The 20,657-nt window shown below is 44.7% G+C and overlaps 1 protein-coding gene across 3 annotated transcripts in view; it reads left to right on the top strand.

Moving 5' to 3' along the window:
- Nucleotides 1-1,219: 1,219 nt before the first annotated feature.
- CFAP92 (cilia and flagella associated protein 92 (putative)) overlaps nucleotides 1,220-20,657 on the top strand; it is a 99,319-nt gene continuing 79,881 nt past the window's right edge. For 2 of the 3 annotated variants that reach the window (XR_008315818.1, XM_053294370.1), the window contains exons 1-7: nucleotides 1,220-1,318; nucleotides 5,261-5,517; nucleotides 7,240-7,433; nucleotides 13,659-13,724; nucleotides 16,768-16,972; nucleotides 17,616-17,747; nucleotides 18,650-18,773. Coding sequence is in view for 2 of the 3 variants with exons in the window: in XM_053294370.1 (XP_053150345.1) it covers nucleotides 5,274-5,517; nucleotides 7,240-7,433; nucleotides 13,659-13,724; nucleotides 16,768-16,972; nucleotides 17,616-17,747; nucleotides 18,650-18,773 (965 nt within the window). In the remaining variant the exon portion in view is untranslated. The other variant, XM_053294372.1, reaches the window with a different exon arrangement.

Genomic DNA, 20,657 nt, shown 5'->3' with positions numbered 1-20,657 from the left:
TCCCCCCCACCTCTCTTTTGCACACACCCAAACACCTTCACTATCTTCAACAACTTGTTTCACATATATGCACACACGTAGGAACTATCTGTAACACCATATTCTTTGTTTCTGAGCATCTCAATCCTACCCTATCTTACCTCGAAGCAATTTACCAAGTGTTCTCATTTAAAATTCTTTAATCACTTTTAAATACCTATAATAATAGTGGCTTTGAAGACTGATGTGTGAGGGTGGGTGGGTCTGGTTGCATTGGAATTTTTAAAAGGAAATGTTATTTGACCTGTCTCTCTTTCCTGAAGTTATCATAGGGTTGGGTATAATCTGAAGAATGGGGTATGTAATGGTGGAGTGTCATGATACAAGTTAATCAAAGGTGATGATTGGGGAGATAATGTAGAATATGAAAACCTGTATTGCTGCTGCTGCTACTACTATTACTATTTATGTACCACTTTTCAACAAAAAGTCCTCAAAGGGGTTTACACCGGGAAAAAAGATAATATCCTCTCCCCAAAGGGCTCACAGTCCAAAAAGAAACACGACGGTAGACACTAAGGGGGGTGCTGCGCTGAGGTGGAATAGGAATAGGACTAGTTGCTCTCCCCCTGCTTAATTATGAATCACCACTTTGAAAGGTGCCTCTCTTTGCCCAGTTACAATTATGTGACAGTTTTGACAATGAAAAACTGTCAATTTAAAAATACACATTATTTTGTTTCTAAAACCTCAAAAACAAACAAATTCGCACATTTCTCCACTTAACAAGCCCAACACATTCGAGCGGCTGTATACGAATGCATCCCGACTGTTTTCTCCCTGCCCTGTTCTCTGTACCCAAGAACAGTAAGTATCCAGAATGCACGTACTGCAAGCGGAAAGTGTTGCAATGGAGGGGGGCATAGGCACAGACTGGCACGTTTCTTGGTGAAGCCTGTGGAGTTCCCAGCATTCCTCCGCTCCGCATTCGTTTGAATTCCGTTTGATTTCTACGTTTCTCTAGAAAGAGTCAAATGAGTAGGCGCCCGACCCATCCGAATCTCTGTCACCAGCGCCTTCCCTGGATAGTGTGTTTCACTGCAGGTAGACCAACAACAAATCCCTTAGCAACTTCTTCCTGGGATCCCTACGCCGAAGGCTAATCAATCAAAGCGCTGGCCGGCTGCAGAGCAACTTTCCTGCGGCACTGAGAGCGAGCGGGACTCTTTGGAGAGGCGGATGGAGATGGAAGGACGCTGCACACTCAGAACGCATGTTTTGTTGATGTTGCCGCGCGTTTGCCGCCGGCCGGTTGGCGACTCTGGTGGTTCAGGTGCAGGTAATGTTTGGGCTGCTAGTTCCTGTCTCCTTCGAGACGGGCTGAGCTCTCCTGTCTGCCCCCACTTGCTGCGAAGGCATCCCGTGAAGTCCTTGCTAGCTTGGCAGGGGGACGAAGTTGTCTGTTAGGAAAGCTCGTGCCACACACTCCGCCCGTTATGTGGCTCAGTTCGTTTAATGTTCGTTACAGTTTGTCTCCCTGAGTGAGGGTTTGGAGGTGGTGGTGGTGTTTGTGTGTTTGGCTTCTTCCTTTCCTGAGGCATTTCATTTGCTTCCAATAGTCGTCGACCATAAAAATAAAATGAGCATCCATTTATGTTTGTAGATATCCTAGTTTTGCTTTCTGTTTTTCAGAATCGGACATCAGGGCAAAATGGTTCAGATCATGACTAGTGCACAGTGTGGCTTCCCCTTAGTGGAGAGAAGGACTGCATGCTTGCCAAGAGCTTTAGTGTATATATTTTGGAATTTGGTATCCTGCTTCTTGCCTTCAAGCTAACTGTCGAGGGTGGTGGCAGCCCAATGGATGCCGCACTGAGATGCAGGCCCAAACTTCACATTAGATTAAGCCCTTTGTTTATTTATTTTTATTTATTTATTTAGCACATTTTTATACCGCCCTAACCCAAGGTCTCAGGGCGGCTTTGTTAGCACTGGAGCATTCCCAGGTGGGGCCTTTAGCACGCGTCTCCACCGGAATGGAGGATGTGCATTCACATATCAGCCAGATTAACCCCAAAGTCTGTGTGGCATATCCGAGGGCACTCCATACATGATTTGGGTTTCCCCCTGTGTATTGGAGCCTGTCCAGGGTAAAAAAAATTAACTTTTTGTGTCAGAATATCCGAGATGCCCGAACTTGCAGTAAAGCCTCGCAGTAAACCTGTAGTAAAGTCTGCTGTCTGGCAAAGCTCCTGGCCTGCTTAGTTTTTCTTTTCAAAATAGCAGCTGGGTTGCACCTTCTGTCCATGGAAGTTGGGATGGAAGTGGGAGGTTTTAGCCTTACCCTGCAACAATCCCGATCTGGATCACCTCCTATCTATGGCTGCTATTTGCCAAGGAAGAAAAGGCTCCTGCTGACTCAGGAAAGACCCTCTGCTCTGGGCTGTCTAGTTTTTGTGTGGCTACCAGCCAAAGGTTAATGTGTGTTCATTTTTGCTGGATACACCCTATTAAATGGTGCATTTGATAGGGTGTATGTGTTTTATATATATATATATATATATATATATATATATATATATAGTGCACTTTTTGTTGGAATGATCTCCATGTTTCAGTACAATATACATGAGTTTACATTCACTGTGCATGCGCACATGCTGCATTTCGAAGCAGGATCACTCATGTATGACTCCTTAATAAATGTATGCTCAATAATGGTTTATAGAAAATGTTAACACAAAATGGCTTGACAGGATCTCTGACTTGACTACAAGTCAGTGCAAATCTTTCAAAAACTATGGCTTCAAATCAAAAGTCTGGCTACCATGTTCTGAACCAGTTTAAGTTTCTGAATGCCTTCAAGGGGCACCTCCTTACAGTAGTGTAATTGGATGATACAAGATCTTGCAACAATAATGAGTAATGCTCCTTAATGGCTTGGGCCCAGGCAGGGGCATAGCTAGGGGAGAGGGAGCCCATGTCCACCCATCTCCCCAGTGACCCCTTGAAGTGAGAGAGACAATGAAGGAAATTGGGAGGGGTGGAGCTGGGGGGCCTGAGTTCTTTGAACCCATCTGCTCAATTAATGCTACACCCCTGGACCCAGGGCATTTAAGAGAATGCCTTCTTCGTTATGAACCCCTGCCTATTAAAACTGTCAAAGGAGGTTCATCAGAATGTGCTGCCAGCTCGTCTGGTGGTGACTTGGATGCAAGCCTTCTCTGTAGTTGCTCTCGGGCTGTGGAACACACTTTCTGCTGAGATTAGAGCTGCTCCATCCTTGATGGCTTTTAGGAAACAACTAAGGATGCACCCATTCAGCCAGGCTTTTAGTTGAATGTTTATTGTTTATTTGTTTTAAATGGTTTTCACATGAATTCTGTATAATTTTTGGCTGTTCTTACTGGTCTGTAAACTGCCTTAAGACTCTTGTAGCAGGCAGTGTACAAATGTATTAAATAAATAAAATATACCACATGCACAGCACACACACACACACCCATCTGTGTGCAGGAAACGAGATATTTAAAATTTGCTTAGTACTAGTGGAATCACTGCCGCAGTAGCCTTTGTTTGCCATGGTCACTGCCATCGGGGCATGCAGCATTGGCTGGCAGATGCTACACAAACTAGGGGCTGTGTTGCATATAGTAAGGAGATTTTTCAGTGTTACACTCGCTTCAGATTTTCTGTGGGTTATACATGAAGTAACATCTAACGTGGCAAAACTGAACAAATACCTGTTCCCTCTCTCCACCCCATATATTTTGTGCAGTAATAATTTTCCCATGCAACTAAGCAATGTTATTTGCTCCATTTGACATACTGGGAGTGTAGTGATGATTGATTAAGCAATGTGTGTATTGTATGGTGAATGCACAGAGTGATGGGAAAGTTAAGTACTAAAGATTTGAGAGCAATCTAAGGAAAGTACAATAAAGTGTGATGCTCACTGAAATTGGCAAGACTATTTGCTAATGCTCCATTGACTTCAAATGTACATTTATTTGACTTTATCTGGATTTCATCTAATAAATGCATTAGCACTACACATTTCTCCTACACTTTTCTACTAGATTAACTCATAAAATTGTACAGGTAGCATATAAGAATATTCACACTATGCTGAATTAAATCTTGGTGAGGATTATTGACCTGTTAGCAGGGGGAAAGGAGTTTCCATCCTCTCCCCTCAGGTGATTAGTGCTTTAATGCGCATGGCTCTGATCTTCTGTTCTCCTCTTCCCTCTACAATCCACTCTGCCCCTCACAAAAAAATGTCCCTTGGGGTTGTGGGAACCTCAGGAATCTCGCTGGCCGAGGGAACCTCGCCGGCCGTGAGGCGGCGGCGGGGTGAGGAGGCAGCTGGGCCACCAGGAAGAGGATATGGCCCAGGAGGGGACGGGCTGGCTTTAAAGCCGGCCAGAAACGGCAAGCGGGGAGGGGGGAAGGACCAGCCTGGGTGGGAGACGCCGGCCCCAAATACCACACAGATGTTCTGTGCGGGGTCAGCTAGTATTCAGAATTTCTTCAAAAAAACCTACCAAAACATCATTTAAACTTTCCCCAATCGTATTCTGGTGTAAAAGTAGTGCATTCAGCTAATTTAAGTGGCAGGGCAAGGGAGGGAGTAATAAAGGAAGAGAGTAGGAGAAAGAGGGAGGAGGAAGTCGGAAGGTGGCGTGAGGCAGGCATAAGGTAACAGGAGGTGCGAGGCTATGTGCGGCCCCCTGGAGGTGGATCAGAATCCAATCAGGTCTATCCCACGATTGAGTTTGTTACCCCTTGTGTAAACCTTCTCCACTCAAAAACCTTGTGTCCGAAGTGGTATGAAAAGGTGTGTCCGAGGTGATGTTTGTTTTGTGGTGGCTATCTCATGTGCAAGTCATCACTTGATGTGGTCCTCAGATAACTGTGTAAGTATATTTGAACTTGTCCTTTGATATGACCTGAAGCACCTTAAAGACTTAAGTGCTATATACATACTATTATCGTTGGTATGCTTGTGACATGGTGTTCTGCGCTGATTAATGCTTCTCTCAGCTATTCACCATAGTTACAATGTAATTCTGGCTTAAAATGAAATTGATCAATTGTGCTCATAGAGGCGACATCACTTCACTGTGAGTTATGTTATCTGGGAAGTGATATGCAGGTGAAAAATACTAGGAAATGTTCTATTTGTGGCAGAGCATGGAGATTCCTCCTTGTATATGTCTAAAAGGTGGAATAAAGACATATATGCATTGCAGAAGGAAACACAAATAATCTATTTTAGGGTGGCAAGTAAAATGTCAGATGATGGAGCTGAGGAACATGAGGAAGAGGGAGAAGTGGAAGAGGCAGATTTCAACACTGGGGGTTCAGAGAGTACCTATGGAACTGAAAGTGTGGAGGCACTGGGTGGTGGTCACCCCACTCCTGAAGATCAAAGCAGGATGCTTTCGTACTCAGTGAAAAGTGAAGATGTTGATGCTCCACACAATGTTACATGTACATTCTCAATCCTGCTGGCTGTCCCACTTGTGCTTCCAGGTAGGTAAAAGGCACTGGTGTAAGTTCTTTTGCAACATGTATATCCTGCTTTTCAACAGACATTTCCACAAACCAGTTTACATAGCAAAAGATATGAAATGGAATAGAATGTTTGTTCTCTATAACAAATTGAATCACAATCTTTGTTTTTAAGCAGTGGGGAGAGAAGGGGACAGCAAACAGCCACTAGAAAAATGTTGTGCTGTGCTGAACAGACAGTTGCTTATCTCCCTGCTACATAGACATATATGCTTGCATGCAGAAGGTTCAGAGTTCTCTCCCTGTCAGCATCTCCAAGATAGGGCTGAGAGAGACTCCTGCCTGCAACCTTGGAGAAGCTGCTGTCAGTCTGGGTAGACAATACTGAACTAGATGGATCAATGTTCTGACTCAGTATAAGGCAGCTTGCTTTGTTCTTATAAGAGAACCACCACTTAAAAGCTGATTCTTTGCCTGTTAGCAGGGGTCAGTTTTGGTACTTAGCATGGATGGGCAGCTTGTCTGCTTCAGGCTATTTATGGGCCTCTTTCTGGTGTGATCTTATTGAGAGTGCACTGAACTGAGTGTTGTTGCCAAGAGTGGTTCAGCTTCATAGGTACAATCCAAGTTAAGCTTTTGATTTGGAACTAATTTGGCCTCTGAAGCATCTTTGCCTCCCCTTATTTACCTTAGTGGGCTGTAGGAGCTCATAGCAGTGAGGGTGCAGCAGCTGTGACACACAGCTGCTCTTTTAAATGGAACCATAGCAAAGAGGGGTGAAGTTGTCCTGGCTCCATTTGAGGAGGTTGCTTCGATTTGCAGTTAAACCTTCAGTGCCCTCTCTTACTGGGCTGCAGGAGAGGTGAGATCCACCTGACAGGGAACAGGGCTGCGAGTAGCAGCTTCTCTTTCATGTTAAGTCAGTTTGGGTTTTTTTGAGGTGGGGTTAATTTTGTTGTTCTTACCCTGCAATCCTGGGAAAGATTCATGGTTTCTTGAGAATTGTATTCTTTTTCTGAAGCTTCTGCAGTAGTAAAAGCACCTGGAAGGTATGCAGTTCTCAGAGAACTCTGCTCCTTTCCCAGGACTGCAGGGTGCTTTTTCTTTCTTTTAAAAAAAAACAAACCCTCTTTGGCCTCCATTTGAAAGAGCAGCTGTGTGTCACACCTGCTGCCCCCTCTCTGCTATGAGTGCCTTGCTTCTCCTGCAGTCCTTTAAAGTCCTTGGAATCAAATCAAAGCTTCACACACTCCTGTTGCTTAAGTGTGGACGATAGGGATGTGCACGGACCCGTGGCAGTGAGGTAACTTCTGGTCATATCCAGAGGATGATGGCAATAGGGTGGTAGGGAGGTACGCTGCCGCCCCGATGGGCATTAAGAAACACGGATGCTGGCAGGGGAAAAGTGGTGGAAGAGGTAAGGGCACCCTCCCCCGCTCTTAAAGGGAGACCCCCGCCACCTTCGAACTGGCGGAACTGCTGGTTCTGTGCACATCCCTAGTGGATGAGTGTTTCCTCCATGTCAGCATCATTCTTGGGTGTACTTGGACTAGTCCATGTGGAGAGACTTATGAGCATCTGCCACAGCATAGAATCTGTTGGAGAAATATATCTTCTTACTAAAACTTTGCTTTATAAAGAGTTCATATTTCTAGTGAATGAACCTCCTGGGAAGATCTGCTTACATGATTATTTATAATATTTTGGGTGTCCCCCCCCCGTTCTGTTGCAACTTTTGTCTAGCACAAAGAACATGGATGTCTGCTAAGAAAGATATTCGCAGAACATCATCTAAAACAAGAGAAGGATACATTCCAAAAATGCAGCGTTTTTATCATATGGAGTATTTTCTTCTACCAGATGATATCGAGCCTCGAAAATTAGATTTGGTGTTGTATGGTCCGGTGGCTAAGCTATATTTGGAAACTGAATCCAAGGTAAGAAGAATAAATTACTCATTATGTTCTAGTCTAATCAACACATGACATTCTTAAAACAAGACGAAAGTAGCTGGGGAGCAGTGGCAGGAGAGGGGGCTTACCTTCATCTCCTGCTTGTGGGCATCCTGAGAGCATCTAGTGAGAGACCAGATGCTGGATTGGATGGGCTTTGGGCTTGATCTAGCAAGGCTGCACTTTTTTTCTCTGGTATGGCATGAGGGCTGAATATGATATCTCCTAAGAAAGAGTGGGGAATTAACTTGCCTAGCGAGCAAGAGGTTGCTGGTTTGAATCCTCACTCGTATGTTTCCCAGACTATGGGAAACACCTATATAGGGCAGCAGCAATATAGGAAGATGCTGAAAGGCATAATCTCATACAATGTGGGAGATGGCAATGGTAAACCCCTCCTGTATTCTACCAAAGACAGCCATAGGGCTCTGTGGTCGCCAGGAGTCAACACCGACTCAACAGCACAACTTTACTTTAAAGAGTGGATAATTCAGAATGGCTTATGTACGGAACTATTAAGCAGTCTTCCAAGCAGGCACTGATGGATGGAAATCTGGCACAGCCATCAGACAGAACAATCTAGATAATTTTCTAATTTAACTCATGCTTTAGCTGGAACATATGAAAGTATTCTGTAGCTTTTGAAGGCACTATGTCTCAAAATAGCAATCCAGGCAGCTTTAGAGAGATTCTAATAGTCCTGAATTTTTAATAATTCTATCCTGCACTTGACTATGCACACGAGAGCAGTGTATGATACAATATGTTTTTATGTTCCTTAATGTGATTTTATTTTTTTAATGTAACAAATGACCCACAGCCTTCTTGTGATGGAAATAAAGTTGCAGAGGGCTGTGGATCCACTAGCAGCCTTCAGCATCTCTGCACTGAAGGTTATTTTGAACAGTAGATTGAATGCAGAGGTGGAGTGGGGAGGAATTTTTTGCATTTATTCCCTCCCTCCAGAAGCCCTTTCTACTGGTGAATATCTGTTCCTGCAGGTTAACACTGCTACAGAAATAACTCTATAGTTATTTCTTATAAACGCCTTGCTGAAACATATAGATTACTAGCCAACCCGCACAGAGCATCTGTGCGCTCTTTGGGGCTGACTGTTCCCTTCTCCCTCCTGCCCCACTCTCCCTCCCTCCCTTCTGCCCCACACTCTTGCCTCTCTTCACCTCCCTCCCACCCCACTCTCTCTCGCCCTCCCCTTCCTCCCACCCTCCTGCCCCAGTCTCTCTTGCCCTCCCTCCCCTCTCCCTGCCCCACTCCCTCTTGACCTCCGCCTGCCCCATTCCCTCTTGCCCTCCCCCTGCCCCCTCCCCCCTCCCACTGCATTTTAAAAAGTTCTACTTACCGGGCCACCGCCGCCACTCCTCCTCCCCGGCGGCAAACAGGAAAGTCCCGCCACCTGGTTCCCTCCCACCCCAGTCTCCCATGAGCTCCTCCTGGCCTCGGCGGCCGGACCTGGCACCGCCTGGCCAAGAGCCGCCTCTGTGGCCTGTCCCGCCGGCAGGCCCACCATGCCAAGTGCCGCCTCCACGGCATTCCGTGCCCACTGCCGCTGCTTGCCAATCTGCGGCCGGCTGCAGGCCAGCCACCTCTCCCCCACCCCCACCTTCTGCCCCAGTATTGGTGCCCGGCCGCTGGCTGCCCGCCGGCTGCCTCACCACCTCGGCCCTCATCTGGGCCCGCCACCATTTTGCTGCGGCCGGGCCGGGCCCTTGGCCACCACCCGGCGCCAGGCTGGGCCCGCCAGTGGCCCTGGCTCACAGCCGGCCAATTCTCCTCTTCCTCGTTGTGCCAGCCAATCAGGCGCCTCCGCCAATCAGCTGGGCTGCCGCAACGCATTTTCCCTGGCACACCCAGGAGGAAAATAAATATATATAGATATAGATATAGATATAGATATAGATATAGACTATCAGCTGTCTTTATCTTGGTGAGAAGAAAAAGTAAGACTTTTAAAGATAGATTCTATCTTCCTGAAGTTATGGTTTTATTATTTGCCCTTCTAACCTACACAATTTAGGCTGAGGAGTTATTTTAAATTGATCAGCATAGACTGGTTGAATAGGAGAAGGCTGACCACAAAGGGATAGGACTGATTGACTACTAAGGGGCAAATTAGACAAGATGGGGACAGGGGGTGTCGAAACTCAGAGCAATTGAAATCGCATACATCCCCAGCAGCTCAGTTGTGGGGGAAATATAGGTACCTATATAGTACCTTTTTTCCTCAGCAGAACTAACAGCAGCTTCAGAGAGCAATGTTAATTGGGGGAAACAAAGGGACTTTACAGCCCTCCTCCTTGTGGCTGATTTTAAGTTCTGAAAAATATGGTAGTGGCAGTAGTTAAAGAATATTTATATATTGTTTTTTTCCCTGATGTAATCAGAGCCCATCCCGTACCATAGGGTTGTGTATCCATCATGCCCCAGAAACAGACAGATAGTTATTTCAGCAAATTTGCAGTCTGTAGTAGGTAGAGCCCTAGTTCCTTTCCTCTCTCACCTCAATGAGCAGCAAACAGAGAGCAAGCCTTGGATTCTATAACTTTGCAAGCTTGTTTGAATTGCCTATCCTTCCTTCCCTTCCTCTTTCCCCCTCCTTTTGTACAAGGGCGTGAAGGGAATTTTTTGAGTTTCTTTACACAAATTCCAAACACTTTTCCTGTTTCTAATTCAGCAATTGGAAGGTTTATGTTGTTTTTCTTAATTTCTTTTGGAGAATCCACTATGGACCCAGCCCAAACAATAGAAGCCCTTATTGGTTCGTTATCGGAGGGCCCCCATTCAGACACCCTGGCATTGGCTCAGACCTTAACATCCACAAAGAGAAAACGTAACCTCTCACCCTCCCTGGCTACCGAGGGTGTTCCTCCTGCTGATCCTACCGCTCCTGCGGCTGCTGCTGAGCCCTTAGTGCAGCCCAGCAAAAAGGGTAAAAAAGGAAGCCAAAAACCTGGGCTCCAGCTTGGGGCCTCCACCAGACAAGCTGAAGAAAAAGAAAAACAAGTTGCCCATAGCTCGCTTGAGCAAGCACCTGCTTTTGCAGGCAGTATGCCAGCAGCATCACCCATGCTGCTTCCCCTCACCTCATTTGCTCACACATGAGGGAGCAAAAGCTAAGGCGGCTCAGACAGGTGCCATTTTATTGCCGGCAAAATCATAGTCTAGTACTAAATCGGGGGAGGGGGAACTGGTTATCGCACTTCCTCAAAGTCTCAGCTGCAAATTCCATTTTTGCCAGAGCCTCAGTTCTATGGGCCAAGGAGATTGCTCAGTACATTCCACCTGAAAACACTAAACTCTGCCAAGGGGTCAACAAAATCGCTAAGGCGGCAGCCTTCATGGCAGATTCTAGTCTAGATTGCTCACAGAACACATCTAGATATATGACTGAGGCCATAGGTATCAGGAGAAGATTATGGCTCAAACACTGGAAAGTGGTCAGGCTATAGGATTCTAAGTCAAAATTGAACCTGGCATCTACCCCCTTCAAGGGAACTAAATTTTTTGGCAGTGCCCTTTACCCCATTCTTATCGAGATGAGGGACAAGAAAAAATCCATGTCCTCTGTCAGAGCTGATTCCCATAGACCTTTCAGAGGCAATTCCTCTTCATTTTGCTCCTTTTGCCCTTCCTTCAGACAATCTGGCTGCTCCACTAATTCCTCCTTCCATGACAACAGGACTTGTCAAAGATTGGAGGAGGTGAGCTTTGACTCAACATCTAGCCTCCTTTGCTGGATGGCTGGGAGTCTTTTAGCTGCCTCTCCCCACCCTTAGTTTGCTGGCCGGAACAACTCAGACCAGCACAGTCCTGCTGCCTGACTGGGAACCTCCCATCCTCCAAGTGCCAGAACTTTACCACTTGCAGGCACTGATTGATTACATCAGCCTTGCCCAGAGTCCTTTGTGAGAGGAAGGACTCTGGAGGCTTTTAAAGGAAGGGGGCTGCGGCAGGCAGCATGGCCAGCCTGCAGGCGGCTGCCAAAGGGGACTGGCCTTGGTGCCAGCCTTTGCTGTAGGGCTGAAGGTTGGGCTACACTATATTCAGTTTGGCTGTTTGAGGAGTTGCAGCAGTAAGTGTGCCAACTTTGTTACTGAGATTGGGTTAAAGTAGTTATAATGTGTCTGGGTTTGTCTGGAGATGGGGAGACAGGTGGCGCCTTGGTTGAATGTGTGGCAGCTATTCCGGTGGTGGTGGAGAACAGAAGAATTAACGTTGGCAGGTCAGCAGGCCGTTCCAGGAGAAGGGTAGTCAGAAATTTAATAGCTGTCTCCTCCTCCAGCTGTCCTGCCAGCTCTGTGACCTCGGGGAGCACTGCTAACCCACATAGCCTTACCTTGCTCCTTTGCAATGCCAGGTCGGTCCAAAATAAACCCGAACTCATCCATTATTTGATTGTGGATGAAGGAGCCGACCTGGTGTGCATCACCAAGACTTGGTTGCGGGAGGCTAGTGGCCCAGTCTGATCCCAGCTTCTTCCTCCAGGGTATTCTGTAGAGGAGCAGGTGAGGGGACGTGGGTGGGGAGGTGGAGTGGCTGTGGTCTATAAGGATAACATCTCCCTTACCCGGGTCCCTGTTGGGGTATCAGACCATATTAAATGTGTGTATTTAAGTTTGGGGACCAGGAATAGATTGGGACTTCTGTTGGTGTACCGATCACCCAACAGAATCCCTTACTGAGCTCACGGACTTGGTCACAGAACCTGAGTTGGAGTCTCCCAGACTCTTAGTGCTGGGGGACTTCAGTGTTCATTTTGGGACCAGTTTGTCTGGGGCAGCTCAGAAGTTCATAGTTGCCATGACAACTATGGGCCTATCCCAAGTGGTCTCTGGACCGACGCGTATTGCAGGTCACACGGTTGATTTGGTCTTTTACTCTGATCAGGGTGGTGTTCGGTGGGTGGGGACTCTTGTGATTTCCCCATTGTCATGGACGGACCACCATCTGGTCAAGGTTAGGCTTACAGCCACTTTCCAGCTCTGCAGGGGTGAGGGACCTACAGGTGAAACTCGGAAAATTAGAATATCGTGCAAAAGTCCATTAATTTCAGTAATGCAAATTAAAAGGTGAAACTGATATATGAGACAGACGCATTACATGCAAAGCGAGATAAGTCAAGCCTTAATTTGTTATAATTGTGATGATTATGGCATACAGCTCATGAAAACCCCAAATCCACAATCTCAGAAAATTAGAATATTACATGGATCCAAGAAGACAAGGATTGAAGAACAGAACAATATCGGACCTCTGAAAAGTGTAAGCATGCATATGTATTCAGTACTTGGTTTGGGCCCCTTTTGCAGCAATTACTGCCTCAGTGCGGCGTGGCATGGATGCTATCAGCCTGTGGCACTGATGAGGTATTATGGAAGACCAGGATGCTTCATTAGCGGCCTTCAGCAATTCTGCATTGTTTGGTCTCATGTCTCTCATCCTTCTCTTGGCAATGCCCCATAGATTCTCTATGGGGTCAGGTCAGGAGAGTTTGCTGGCCAATCAAACACAGTATACTGTATACTTTTCAGAGGTCCGATATTGTTATTTTCTTCAATCCTTGTCTTCTTGGTTCCATGTCTTCCTTGGTTCACCATGCTTGAGGGTGAATAGGGCCAGTTACTCTCCCCCTGCCAAATAAAGAGAATCACCACAGTAAAAGGTTCCTCTTTGCTCAGTTAGCTTACTCTAACTTACTCACTGACATGAAACTCCCAGACCAAGCCATGAAAGAGAAACATGCTGTTTTTGAAGGTATGGTCCAGACCTCACTCAGACTACCAAAAAGAAAGAAAGAAATGGGGGGAGGAGAGGGACCCCCCTCCCCCGCCACTGCCACCACCAATCTTCCCCTACAAAATTCATTAAGTTTCCAGAAAATGTGAGGAAACTCTCTCATTGGAAAACATGGGTTAGGGGAACAGTTTGAACAATCTTTCGCAGTTTTCTTGGGTATTTCTAGACACAGAAAGTCCAGACTTTGTGGTACAGAGGCATGCTTGCAAATGGCAAGACATTTTACTAGTTTAAAATATATAAGTAATGATGTATTAATCGATCAGAAGTAGTTGTTTATTGGTTATGTATTGTTGATATATGCTCTTTTAGCTCTTTTCATATCTCTGTTTTCTTGTCTTCTTCTTTTTTTTTTTTAAACCATCTGCACTTGCTGCTTTTCTCCTGTTTGCTTAGGAGTCAGGGACTCCAAAGGACAATAATCGGTCCAAGTCAAGAAAGTCAACCACATTGCATGCCTCAGTGAGTGGAGATAACATCATAAGGAAGTGCTAGAGATGAGTTACATGTCTTCTAAATCTGGGATGGGCAGTGTAGGTTTCTGCTACTCTATTTGCCTGTGTGCATGGATTGTGGCATACAACTGAGCGGCATCCAGACAAGTTATTTGAACTAGTTCAAATCCCATTAAAATTAATGTGACTCAGGTTAGTTATAATAAGCTTTAATCTCATTAATTTCAATTAGACTAACTTAGTGTGGATACTGCCTGTTATGTCCATATGTATTACAGAGATTAAGGCTTTCCAGTTTATGGTAGGCCATATTCTAGAATAGTGGGATCATTCAATGATGCATCTCCATAGGTGTTAAAACATCTCCAGTTTTTGGCAGGGAAAGACCCTTTCTGAAACCCTGGAACTGTTGCCAATCAGTGTACATAATTTTAAGCTATATGGACCAGTGATGTGACTTGCTATATGACAGCTTCCTGTGTTGTTATGCGATGGCAATCACCATCACCCTTGGGCAGTCTGAGAGTCTGTGATGGTTCACTAAGGAACACACGACTATTGCACCCAACCTTGTGAAGTGTTTTTTTTTTGTAAGTCAAAGCTAAGTATTAGAATTGTGCCTGGAAGACAATAGGGAGCAAGTGTAGGTTCTAGACCATAACTGTAATGTGCTTGGAGTGACCCCCTACATCAGGAAATGGCTACTTCATTTTATGCTAGATAAAAGTTCTAAACACTCATCACAAGCACTCCAGGTAGCACGTTATGTATGGATTGGGCATGAGAGGACCAAATCCTCCCATGTTTGTTTTGGTGGGTTGTTTTGTAAACTGTCACAAGACATTAGTGTGTGGAAGTATAAAAATATGCTAAATAAATAAATAAATATAGAAATGTAACAGATACATAAATAAATACCCCAGGCCTTGATAAATTTTCTTTGGCTCTAGGAGCCAGACCAAAAATTCAGAGCCAGATAACCGTCTTTTCTGTGGAGGTAGATTCACTGCTCAACTGCAGCAATGCCCTTTGTTTCATAGGGAGAGATGAACTTTCTGTGTTCCCCCAGAAATGCCTTCTGCTCTCTGTGGGAGGTGGACTCTTCCTCCTGGTTGTGTCCATGTGGCCTAGGCAGGTGATAGGCAGACATGATCAGGAGGAGGAGTGAATAAGCAAGAAGAGAGTGGGTTGCTCCCTCTTTCTTTTGGTCATGTCCATCTGGCTCATGCAGGCAATGGACCAACATGATCACTTGCGACAATCTATCTCAGCTGCTCAGGAGCACCTTGCAGTTGGCTAGAGACACTGGGCTGAATGGACAGGCCCAGCGTCGCTCCGGCCACCGCTGCCAGGGGAGAGGGGAAAGAAGTACTGCTCCGCTCACCCCCCGGCAGCCACCCCTCGGCCACGCAGTGGCTGTAATTTAAAAATCAAACACAGAGGTTCAGTGGGGCAGGGGCGAGGTGGCTGCTGGAGATCCCCCAGCCATTTTGAGCCCCTCCTGACCTGGGGGCCGCGATCCCCAAGGTCCGAGGGTCTCTCTTGCCTCTGACAACAAGAGAGAGGACATGCCCTCAGCTCTTGCCTGTAGGCTTCCCAAACGCATCTGGTAGGCCACTGTGTGAAACAGGATGCTGGACTGGATAGGCACTGGACCCTAAACACAGGAAGCATAGGACCTTTTCCCAGCCACACAAACGTAAAGATTCTCAGTTTCTCTCACCTTTTTGTAATTAGGAAGCAAATGAAAATCCCACACTCTCTCACCCATTACAACCCTATAAAAGAATACAGTACCGAGGATGGAACAGCCCCCCACCCCCCAAATACCTAACAAACAGGGTAGCTGCTGGTTGGAAATCAGAGTTTGATTCCCAGCCAGCCCTGAGCCCAAAGTGTTTACAAAGGGTTTTTAAGAAGATTTAAAAAATTATTTACCTCTTGTCCTCCTAACTGCACTTTGCTGGTTGCTGTACTGTAGACCAGAGAAGGACAATGTGTAGGCAAATCTCAATTAATCCACATATCTGCAAACCCTCCCCCATTCCAAGGGGATGGGGATTGAGTTTGCATCCCAATGTGGGTGTCACTGATCATTGAAAGACATTAGCCTGGTCACTTCAAACTGGTCAAGCCAGTTATCACTTGCTTTTCTCCTTGTTATACTACTTCTAATCAGAGAATCCTTGAGGGAAAGGGTGTGCCTCCTAAGAACTTGCTTGCTGAGTTGCTACAAAGACAACACAGGACTGACTGGGTTGTTCAGCTGACTGATGAACTTGAGCATACAGGGTTGCTGATGCCAATGGGCTGCTTGCTTTCAATAAAAAGGCAACTCCTGAAGCAAAACATAAAATAAAAATGAAAGTAATGACTGGCTGATGGTTTTGGCAATGTATTTTAAAAGTATAAAATACCCGAACAAATGTATTTTAAGATACAAAATACTGTTCTGAAAAGTAATTTAGATACAAAATACAAAAGTATTGAAAATACATATTTTAAAATACATGTATTTTAGATACTGGCCATCTACGTGTTTCATGTAGTTGTCACTGCCCATGGTTCAGCCCCCCTCCACCCCGACAGTCCTTCAGTCTTGTTTTTGCAAAGCTGCAATTTAACAGAATCTGCATGCACTGGGCAAAGGAGATTTTTCACAACAAACTAACCTGTATTTCATATAATAGAATGATTAATCATTATGAAAGTTATCTTCAGAACACAACTTTTGTAGTAAGATCTGATTGAGGTTCTTTCGGAAAAAGTCTGGGAGGCTATTGTCACTCTATTTTAATGTAAATGATAATACTTAAGTATGCTGCAATTTTATATCCTAGATGAAGAAAAAAGTTTTGATTCTTCTCTGCCTTGTAAGCTGTACAGCTCGCATTAAATTATTCTGATGTTTCCTGCAAGTCTAATGTCTGAAATGTAATCTATCTAGAATATATTATTTCAGTACTTCTGGTTACTGTTTTATGCTCCTTAAATATCTATCTATCTATCTATCTATTTATCTGTCTGTCTATCTATCTATCTATCTATAGGTTGTGAAACCATGGCTTGAAAATGATCAAATATGGGTGGCATGGAATCATAGTATTGAAATCAATGTTACCAAAGAATTTCTATCAAAGCTAAGAGATCACAACATAAAGTTGAGATTATGGGATACCAAAGAAAAGGTTTGTGCGAAAGCCAGATTTAATAAAACAAAGGGTTTACCACTTATGGATCAAGCAGAGATTGGAGGTAAGTTGAGTATTTAAAGCCTGTTATCAAACTCTGTATTAGCATTTTTGTGTTTAACCATCAGTGATTAATCTATCACATTGCTAAAATGACTAAATTGACCACATTTCATATGCAACCTTTTGTGGGGGAGCGGGGGTGGGTGTGTGGGTAACTGAAGAATGGTCTTAGAGAGTACAGGATGTTGTTGCATTGTTAAAGCTAAGCATGTCTGGTAAGTGCCTAGACAGGAGACTGCTTTGCAGCCTCATCAGATCAACTGGAGCCAAAATTATTTTATTTTGTGTGTTGTTTTATTGTTTTAAATTGCTGTACACCACCTTGGGATGTATGTGTTAGGCGGTTTATAGGCTATTTGCTTAAGATCTTTATGAAGAAGGTCTCTGAGCCTGAAATGCATTGGGCTTCAATAATAGTACACAGCACCGTGATACTTTGTCTCCTGTTTTGCTTGGTTGGAGGTTATTTAGTGAAGCCAGATATGAAGCCTGAGGGTAGGGAAGACCATAATTTGGAGATAAAGCTTTGCCTCTTTTAAAATCACTTAAATGAATGGAAAGTTCATGCGAGACCAGCACAGTATAACCACATACAAGACTTAACCATGAGCCGTCACGGTTTCTTTTTGCTTTCTTCTTTCAAGGCTCAGTAAAGTGTATGGTTATGCATATAAGAGACTACTTGGAAAGCAGTCAGCCTAAACCCAGTTACACAAAAATTAGTGCAGCAGAAGAATCTGGTATACAAAAGAAATCAGCAGTCACCACTACAGCAGGTATGATAGTCTGAGCATGAAGCCACATTTTCTTAGAATATTTTTCTTTTCTATTTAAACACAGAAATACACAAAGTAGCCTACATTCATGACCAATAAAAACAATTTAAACAAAAGGAATGCATTAAAAGCACGGCAGCTTTTAAAACAGCACTTAACCTGGAAGATAAAACTATTCTATCTAAAAGACTGGAGAATAGAAATATCTTTGCCTGCTGTATGAAAGACAGTAACATAGGTGGCAGGCAAGCCTTCCCAGGGATAGAATCCCACAAGCAGGGCACCCCAGCAGAGAAGACCCTCTTCAAAATTGCCATCCAGCTGAGAAGACAGGGGTACCCACCTCTGAAGAAGATCTCATTGCATGGGTAGCAGTGTACTGGAGCAGGAGTTCTTTCAGGTTTCCAAGTCTTCAGCTGTATTGGGCTTTAAAAGATAAGCACCAACAGTTGGAATTTAGCTCAGAAACTCCTTTGAGCTTTGGAATAATATAATAACAATGTCCAGGTCTAGAGCAGAATCCCGTTTTTTTCTGCAACACAGCATGACGGGTGGAATCTCCTGTGAACTGGAAGGAGAGTTGCACTAACACAAGGGGTCATTGTGTGACTCAGCATGATTTGCTTAACAATGACCACTAAGTACACAAGTTTAATAACATCTAGCATGATTGCCTGATATGATGTCCCTGGCTTGGGTCATGTACGGAAAAACCCCTGATAAGATTAAATAGTATTATTGATAATAATAATATGTCTGTCTAGCTGTAAAAATGAAACTTGATATAAAGATCAGTTAAATGTAATTTTGTTAAAACAAAATTCCATTCTTACTAGTTGGTGGAAGCTTTATTGTGATGCTATTGGTAATTAAGAAATACTACTGTCAAATATTTGTTGTAGGTCCTGTTTCCACAACAAGCAAGGGCCTGGAAGCATACCCTATTGTTGCTGATGTACTACCATCTTTTCCTAGAACTACTTCTGCACAGCCTCCTTCGAGGTCTGAGGACTTTAATTCACTAAGGTAAGTCTCTCCTGGATATATAACTTTTGAGATCAGTTTGCCAACATCTTTTGAACTCCTTTTCTGTCACAAAGCCCCAGTAATTTAAAAATGCACAGACAGTATGAAGCATATTTTTGCAATAAGTACATTTTGACTTATTTGCCATTATTGATAGGGGTTTTTTAATATTACATTACTTAAAATTTTCTGTCTGCCAGGCCAGTTCTGCTACTGGAAATGCATAGTACTATTATATATAAATTTAGTTTTAGGATTACTATAACATGCTCTATGTAGAACTGGCATTTAAGAGTACTCGGAAACTTGAGATGCTGTAAAATGCTGCGAGGCTGCTGAGTGGGGCTGGCCTCTGGACTTTATAACCCTAATCTCAATGGGATTACACTTCTCCTGAAAGATCAGGTACATAGCTTGGGAGTACTCCTGGATCCAAAACTCTCTCTGGCTTCGCAGGAGCCAGGAGTGCTTTTTATCACCTTCAGCTGATATGTCAGCTATGCCCATTTCTGGAGTAAATGACCTTAAAACAGTAGTACATATGCTGGTGACCTCCAGGCTTGACTACTGTAATATACTCTATGTGGGGTTGCCTTTGTACATAGTTCGGAAACTAAAACTGGTACAGAATGCAGCAGCCTGGTTGGTCTTTGGGACAACACAAAGGGACCATATAACACCGATTCTGAAATAATTGCACTGGCCGCTGATAAGTTTTTAAGTGAAATACAAAGTGCTGGTTATTACCTATAAAGCCTTAAATGGCTTAATTCCAGAGTATTTAAGAGATTGCCTTTTTTCTCATTAACCCTGCTGCCTGTTAAGATAATCTGGGGAGGTCCTGTTACAGTTGCCACTGGCTTGTGTGGAGGTCACTTAGGGCTTTCTCTGTGGCTGCCCCAGGCCTTTTGAATGCACTCCCTGTCAAAATAAGAGCTTCTCAGTCTCTGATTTCTTTTTAAAAGACTCTTACTGAATTAATAATAATAGTAGTAGTAGTAGTAAAGACACACCTTTTTTTCTTAGGCTTTTAATTAAAATTAATTTTAAACTGGGATTACACGAAGTGTGTTATCCTGTGAAATTATTTTGATTGGTTCATTCTTTGGATTGTTGTTTAATTGTTTTTAGCCTACTTTCCAGTAGACTTATGAGATCACCCGGCATTCCATATGTCCGTGTGGGTGTCCCCCCACCATCAACTTTGCAATGCCTGGACAAATATGAACCAAATTGAGTACAGTTGTAGGGACACCTCAATGGCAGCTTGGGGGTACTACTGGACCCGGCTCTGCTTTTGGAAGCTCAGGTGGAGGCGGTGGCCAGGGGTGCCTTTGCACGGCTTCGGCTGGTGCGCCAGCTGCGTCCCTTTCTCGAGAAGGCAGATCTGGCCACGGTTACCCACGCCTTAGTCACGTCACGGCTGGATTACTGTAACGCGCTCTACGTGGGGCTGCCCTTGAAGAATATCCGGAAACTGCAGCTAGTGCAAAACACGGCAGCGAGGGTTTTATCCGGAGCTGCCCGTTGGGAACATATCACCCCCATTTTGAAAGAGCTGCACTGGCTGCCGGTTCGTTTCCGGGTCCAATTCAAGGTGCTGGTTTTGACCTTTAAAGCCCTAAACGGTTTGGGCCCGGGGTATCTGAGGGACCACCTGCTTCCACGGGTTGCTGCCCGCTTGACAAGGACATCTGAGGGGGCCCTGCTCCGGGTGCCGACAATGAGGGAGGCCCGGCTGTCGTGCACTCGGGACAGGGCCTTCTCTGTTGCTGCCCCCAGACTCTGGAATGCTCTCCCAGTGGCCATTCGTTCCTCGGACTCCATCACGGCTTTTAGAAAGCTTTTAAAGACTTGGCTTTTTACCCAGGCTTTTACATGATC

The sequence above is a fragment of the Hemicordylus capensis genome, chromosome 2 (genome assembly GCF_027244095.1).
Source record: "Hemicordylus capensis ecotype Gifberg chromosome 2, rHemCap1.1.pri, whole genome shotgun sequence".
NCBI lineage: Eukaryota > Metazoa > Chordata > Lepidosauria > Squamata > Cordylidae > Hemicordylus > Hemicordylus capensis.
Note: the sequence above shows the minus strand (reverse complement) of the source record. Positions and strands in the feature narration are given on the sequence as shown.